Below are 7406 nucleotides of genomic sequence, written 5' to 3'. Positions count from 1 at the left end.
GCTGGGATGAGGATCAGTGCCTCCAAATCCGAGGCCATGGTCTTGAGCCGGAAAAGGGTAGAGTGCCTTCTCCGGGTCGGAGAAGATGTCCTGCCCCAAGTGGAGGAGTTTAAGTATCTCAGGGTCTTGTTCACGAATGGGGAAAAAATGGAGCAAGAGATCGACAGGCGGAGGTTGGTGCAGCGCCTGCAGTGAAGCGGCCACAGTATCGGTCTGTCATGGTGAAGACAGAGCTGAGTCAAAAGGCGAAGCTCTTGATTTACCCGTCGATTACGTTCCTACCCTCATCTATGATCACAAGCTTTGGGTAGTGACCGAAAGAACGAGATCGCGAATACAAGCGGCTGAAATTAGGTTTCTCCGCAGGGTGTCTGGGCTCTCCCTTAAAGATAGGGTCATCCGGGAGGGACTTAGAGTGGAGCATTTGATTAGTATGCCTCCTGGACGCCTCCCTGGTGAGGTGTTCTGGGCACGTCCCACCAGGAGGAGGCCCAGAGGAAGACCCAGGACACGCTGGAGGGACTATGTTNGAGCCGGAAAAGGGTAGAGTGCCTTCTCCGGGTCGGGGAAGATGTCCTGCCCCAAGTGGAAGAGTTTAAGTATCTCAGGGTCTTGTTCACGAATGAGGGAAAAATGGAGTGGGAGATCTACAGGCAGATTGGTGCAGCGTCTGCAGTGAAACAGGCACTGCACCGGTCTGTCGTGGTGAAGAGAGAGCTGAGTCAAAAAGCGAAGCTCTCGATTTACCGGTCGATCTACGTTCCTACCCTAATCTATGGTCACGAGCTTTGGGTAGTGACCGAAAGAATGAGATCGCAAATACAAGCGGCTGAAATGGGTTTTCTCCACGTCCCGCTTGAAGGATGCCCAGAGGAAGAACCAGGACACGCTGCAGGGACTATGTTTCTCGGCTGGCCTGGGAACGCCTTGGGATTCCCCCGGAGGAGCTGGCCCAAGTGGCTGGGGAGAGGGAGGTCTGGGTCTCCCTGCTTAGGCTGCTACCCCTGCGACCCGATCCCGGATAAGCGGAAGAAGATGGATGGATGGATGGATAAAAACACCAAGCAAAAACTTAACTCAAAAGTTCGTTTGAATTTGATATATCCAAATAATCCTCTTAAATTGGTCATCAAAATGACCATAATGTTTCAAATGTAAGCAGTCAGATTGCAGCATTTTTCACCTGTTATGTCTGAATGGTTTGTGGTTACAAGCAAACCACTCTTTGGATCCAACAGCACGGCCATCAATGTAATATCCCACAAGGTTTTTCTGATTTTTGGGAGTTTCCCATTGAACAAAAACAGAGGACTTGGTGTTTCTGGTGGCAACAATCTGACCAGGAGCAGAGGGGACACCTGGAGAAAAAAAAGAAAATTATTAATTATGTTTTCATAAATGTTATTTTGAAATAATGGCTTCACCATCCCATTTATAGTGAAGACATTGATTTATAAAATTAGAATTACATTAAAAACACAGGTTCTTGGAGATGAGTTAAAAACAACAACGAGAGCAAAATCTTCTGATGATCTAAGGAATGAGACATATGATTTGTAGGAGTGTAATTTTTAACAGACATTACTCAAAGTACATTTTGTAAAGCGTGTCTTTGTGATATTTTTAATGAAAAGCTGTGACTGTTTATTATGTGCAACTATCAAGTGATTTTCAACAAGTCATGTTCATGTGCTCGAAGGTAGTATCTCACTGGGCATTGATTGTTGGAGACTAGTTGACAACTCAAAACTGTGAGAAAATAGATTAATTTTGAGTTGCAGTTTTCTTGAATTCTGGGTGATTGTGATTGGGTGAGCAGTTTGGTGATTTAAAAAAAAGTGTATTTTTGTGTGCTTGACTTGCACAACTGTATTTTAGGCTGTGCACATAATTTATTTTAATGCTGTTCATCAACTAGTTGCAGCCCAGTGAAATACTGGCATTAACCATCACTGGTCGTTAGAACACATGACAATGGTGAAAAACTGAATTCATTTGTGGCATTACAGCAGTGTGAATCAGTGTCTTTACAAACTACTTCAAATATTATTATTCTGTACGTACCGACTGGCAGTTCAATACCTGCAAAATACAGCCACTTTTAAGAAAATATCAGTGTTAGTAATTCATATGTTTGTGTTCTTCTAACAGCATAAATCAAAAAGTGACAGAACAGGAAGAACAAGAAACAACTTTATTCAATCACTAAAACACACTGATTTAAATTTATCTTTAAAAGTACCAAAAGTTTTACGCAACTCATACACAGTTTCAAGAAAATAGGGATCTTATGAAACTTTAAAAGAATGAAAAAAAAAAAAAAAATTCCACCAATAAAAATACTGCATATTTGTAAACCAAAACTGTGTAACATTTGCATGGTTTAAACTTTATTAAGACCAGACTTCACAAGATTGTCCTGCACCTATTTTCTCTCAAAACTAAAAAATAAATGGGCGAATGCTCTTACCATATTCATCAACCTTTTGGATGGGCTCAGAGGGCGCCGAGGCCTCGCTGGAGCCATACAAGTTGACAGAATAGACTCGGAACTGGTACTTTTGACCGTCTTGCAAATCAAAAACTGGGTAACGAGGGGAGTGCAGTTTGACTGCTGTGTTGATCTGTTGCCATGCTCCAGTGCCTGCTAAGCACTGCGGGAGAGTTGGGGATGGGGATATATAAAAAGTACAGTGGTCTATGAAAACGTGAACAATAACAAACACTAATTGAGAAAATTAATTCATCTTTACATTCTTTTGTTAGGCCTTACGGAGGATCTCAAAAAGCTAAATCTAGAATTTTGTTGTAATTTGTGAGTAAAATAAACTGGAACACTGGAACATATTTTTCTGTTATTATGTAACCCAAAGCAAGTAATACTGGGTCTGTCGTTTCACTGAACATCAAAATTGCATGGTTTAGAGAAAATATTGTTTAAAAAGTTAATATGGTTCATCTGTTCTTGCAGTATAGAGGTTACAGAGTGTTTGCTGATGGATATGGGTACTAAAAGGTAAAGCAAGACGCACCTTCTCAATGATGAACCACAGCGGAGCTCGTCCGCGGGGGCTGGGAGGCTTCCAGCTCAGCACCACGTATGATTTGAAAATCTCGGATGCATGAACATTTGTGGGTTCACCCGGGATTGTTACGTAGCCTAAATTGGGAGTGAACGGTTTTGAGGTATAAGGTACATAAAGCAGCAGCCATCGCAGGAGTCCCACTTTATTCACGTTTTTATTTTCCTTTTGAACAATTCACACTAGACTCAAACTCCTTCTGAATATACTTGTAGCCTTGCTTTCACAGGCAGATGACAACCATGTGGTTTGAAATATTCCCTTATATGTTTTTATCTTAAAATAAAGCTGAATTGGTTTCAATTCTGTCTTTTCTTCATATATACTTTGAAGCTAATTAATGTGAATGAATGTAATTCAAATGAGTAAAATTTGTCACAGTAACATTTCACATAAATAAAATAATTCTTAAGATGACTTTGATAGAACATACTGTAATAACTAAAAGAAAAGTAATAGAAGAAAAATAACTCTCAAAAAGGAATTTAAAAAACTAATTTAAGAATTTACATGAATAACAGAGTCTCTCTGAGGGTCTGAAGCAGACTGATTAGCCATACTGTGAAATGCTGGACTCCTACAATAACCCCACCTGTGTATTTTGGGTTATTTTAATATCTATTTAGCATTTTTATTCTATTAGTATTTTGGGTTACAAAGGTGTGTTAAAGCATAAGAATAAAAGCAGGTTTAATTGAAAAACCAAAACTGTTTCGGTCAATTAAAGCGTGAATAGCAGAGATAAAGTTAAATAAAACAACTAATCACCCAAAAGTTAGAATAGGAGAAGACAGGAAAGTAGTTTGGTCTGTGCAGTTTAAAGTTTTAAGAAGTTAGACAATCCAAACCTTTATTTCAGTAGAAAAAACTCCAAGTGCCAGTATTGATAATAAAAAAGTTCTTTTTTTATTATTTTTGTAAGGATAATAAAAACTGTGAAAGGTTGCAGTAACTTTATTGGGTCAAACTAAGATCCTGATGAGATGTGTTTAGCTGCACTGGTTTCGCACAACAAATCAAATACTACACTATAATAAAACACATACATAGGTTCAAATGATTAGATATAAAACAGCGCAGCTATAAGGTTTTATTCAGTTTATAATCTTTAGTTTGTGTAAAATAATGTTTGATTTAATTTTAATTTAATCTAAAGTCGTAAAATGCATCACAATGAGAGATCCTAATGTACAGTGTTGAAGTATTTAATATTGTTACTTTACAGTTTATTTGGCTATTTTGCATTATTCTACTTTTTTAGAAGATATTAAAATGTTTACATATTTATGTTTTAAATGTAGATAAGAGTTGGGTATTCACTGTATATTTACATTTAGAGTAAAAGTGTACCAGGCAACAGTTAAAAACTTTAACACTTTTCCAAAAGGTTTTGGCAAGTTATAATAAAAAAGAATATAAACGCCACAGTGGTACATTGCATTAGGTTCAAACACACCCATCATAATTGATGTGCACACTCTGACAGAAATGACTTCTGCACCAGAATACCTTTTTTTCTAAGGAAAATAGCATGGGTTAGTATTTAGTGAAATTATGATATATTATAGGTTAGAGTTTTAGAAACAAAACTCTAAAACATGGATCAGTCTTTGTACACTACTGTACCTTCCAGCTCATCATCCTTGATCATTATGTCATATTTCCCTTCAATTTTTATCACTGTTTTTATGAAAGGAAAACAAAGAATTCATCAATAAAGTGTTGGTGTCCTGCTTTTCACTATTTTGTATTTACCTTCAACGGTACCTTGCAGTCTCTCGCTCTCTGCAGCATCAATGGCTGTCACTTTGTCTGACTTGCGCGAAGGTCTGCTGATGCCCGCTTTATTCACAGCTCTCACTCGGAAGTGATAGGAATGGCCCAGGCTGAGACCGTGCACCGGGTATTTACAAACCTTCACTGGGGAGTCGTTGCACTGGACCCAAGTGTCAGTGCCAGCTTCACAGCTTTGCAACAGAGTGGGAGAAATAATGAGCAGGTAAGCTTTCAAAACACATTAACAGTTGCACTTTTTTTTTATTGTTTACTGTGAGTCGCAAGTGTGAAGGGGTAAGTGATAAATATACTAATGTGAATAATCCTTTATAATGGACCATTCATTTTTCTGTGCTCGTGACAGTAATGACCACTAACAGTAATGAGAGAATTATCTCCACAGTTTATCTGTAGATAATGAGTCCATTAATGACTTGGTTCTAGAGATTTTATATTGATTTGGGTACAAAGGCCCCAAATTAACTTGTTACTAAGACTAAGGACAAAAAAATGAAAAATTTCTCAAACCATTGTAGTTTTTTGCTTGAGACACATTAAAAACTAGAGGCTTGGTAAACAGAAGCTACATGTGGTATGAGCTGCCTGAGTTAATCAAAAAAGCAGAGTCAGTGACTTCTTCAATCTTAAAAATAAAAGAAAACATGTTGCCATTTTGCTTCCTGAGTAAATGCTCCTAGGTGGCATCATGTTTTTTTTTTCTAATGCATTTACAATGCTTTTTTATTTTCAATGGTTGACTTAATTTTGTGATCTAGATGTTTTTTTTCTCAACAGTTCATAGTATTTGGTTGTTTTACTTGCTTCTTTTTTCAATTCTGAGTAAGATAAGTCTAAAATTAAAAATGATGAAAATGATGATCATCAATCAGTTACTGCAGATTTCAATGCTGTTACAGCCTCAGATGTTCCTTTGACATGAGGTGTTATTCCACTCAATTCATCTTAGTGTGACAATTCTGTTCTATTTAGAGAGACTGGAGAGTTTCAGGGTGCTGACTGACCGATCCACAAAGTATCCGGTGATTGGTGCCTCATTGACGGTGTTGGGGGGTTTCCAGGCAACCAAGACGTAATCTGAGTTAATGTCATATGCCTTGACACTCATTGGTGCACCAGGGGCTCCGGCTACAGAAGGAGCAGCATCTAGAGAGCAACGATATCAGGGCATTAATAAGACGGGAAAAGAACAATAGAGGGTAGACAGAAATAAACACAAATCTCACAGTTGGTAACATTCTGTTAAACATTTTTCTACCAAACACGATCATACAATGTTACTTGAAGTAGTCATATGTAGGTTATTTAAAAAACTATATTTTTTGTTAAAAACACTGATTCTAAAACTTTCACCTAGCTAGCAGAAATATAAATATCTTCAAGTATCTGAAGTTATAGAGATGTTAACACACAAGAGTCTTGTCCTACCTGAAACAAACAGATAAGCGCTATGCTCAGCGGTGCCATCTTTTGTAAAGATACGAAGGGTGAAGAGGCCTTCATCGTCCTTGGCCAGGTGAGGCAGAGTCAGACATGCTGCACTGCCACTCACTGACATCGCTGCCAGCTTATTTGGTTTCAGCAGTTTATCTTTTAAAAGATAAAATGAAAAAAAAAACATTAAAGAGTGAACAAATATCACAGTTAGCCAATAATAGTTGTGTCTGAGGAAGCTGTGGGATAGCTCTAACAAACTAGCAATAAAAAATAATAATTATGTGCCTCACATACTTCATCTCCACAGAATGAAAGACAAATATAAGGATGTCTAACCATCTCGGTACCACTGGGCGAGGGGTGGTACATTGGGGAGATCAGGAACGACCACCATAGTACACACTAGTTTGATGGAGTTACCCTCCACTCCAAAGCTAACTGGGAACCTCTCGAGGAGGGTGACCTCAAGCTTACTGGGATGGATCTCAGTCAGATGGGGCACTGGACAGAGAAACAAGAAGTGAAACACTATTAGCAGTGTGATTATTATACATGTTTCATCAAACATTAAAGATAAGGATGAGAAGTATAAAAAAGTACAATGTGACCAATATGACAAATTTTCGAAAAAAAACTTTGTACTAATGCTATAATTGCATAATTAGTAAACCCATTTTCTCATTTGAGGGAATGCTAAAACACTTATTTGCTTGTTTTTATGTATAAGAATTTTTCCAAACAGATACTGTTATTAATAGAAAATCAGGAGTTACAAACCCTCCGTCATAATAAATTTCAAACAGTGTTTTGTTAAAAGGTTAAATTGAGTTTAATGAGCCCTTTGAGTTCAGGTCTGAATGAAAAATTCTTGGAGGTGTAATAATCTCCTCTCCCTGGGCTGCCACCTTATTGTGGTGGAGGGGTTTGAGTGTCCCAATGATCCTAGGAGCTATGCTGTCAGGGGCTTCATGCCCCTAGCAGGGTCACCCAAGGCAGACAGGTCCTAGGTGAGGGGCCCGACGAAGTGCAGCCCAAAGACCCCTTATGACGAGTACAATTATTGGACACAGTGTTCCCTCGCCCGGACGCGGG

The 7406-nt window shown here is 38.5% G+C and overlaps 1 protein-coding gene across 3 annotated transcripts in view; it reads right to left on the bottom strand.

The window, feature by feature from the left end:
* Nucleotides 1-7406, bottom strand: part of myom2a (myomesin 2a) — a 41952-nt gene that overhangs the window by 20702 nt on the left and 13844 nt on the right. Inside the window, exons 9-16 of one of the 3 annotated variants that reach the window (XM_017432116.3) lie at nt 6651-6815; nt 6306-6467; nt 5882-6023; nt 4851-5050; nt 4710-4763; nt 3033-3160; nt 2471-2654; nt 1184-1358 (exon numbers count right to left, since the gene is read on the bottom strand). In XM_017432116.3, coding sequence (XP_017287605.1) covers nt 1184-1358; nt 2471-2654; nt 3033-3160; nt 4710-4763; nt 4851-5050; nt 5882-6023; nt 6306-6467; nt 6651-6815 — 1210 coding nt within the window. Of the gene's footprint in view, nt 1-1183; nt 1359-2470; nt 2655-3032; nt 3161-4709; nt 4764-4838; nt 5051-5881; nt 6024-6305; nt 6468-6650; nt 6816-7406 lie in introns of all 3 variants that reach the window. The other 2 variants (XM_017432114.3, XM_017432115.3) reach the window with 2 other exon arrangements.

The sequence above is a fragment of the Kryptolebias marmoratus genome, linkage group LG3 (genome assembly GCF_001649575.2).
Source record: "Kryptolebias marmoratus isolate JLee-2015 linkage group LG3, ASM164957v2, whole genome shotgun sequence".
NCBI lineage: Eukaryota > Metazoa > Chordata > Actinopteri > Cyprinodontiformes > Rivulidae > Kryptolebias > Kryptolebias marmoratus.
The sequence above is the reverse complement of the archived record's forward strand: the minus strand, read 5'-3'. Positions and strand labels throughout refer to the sequence as shown.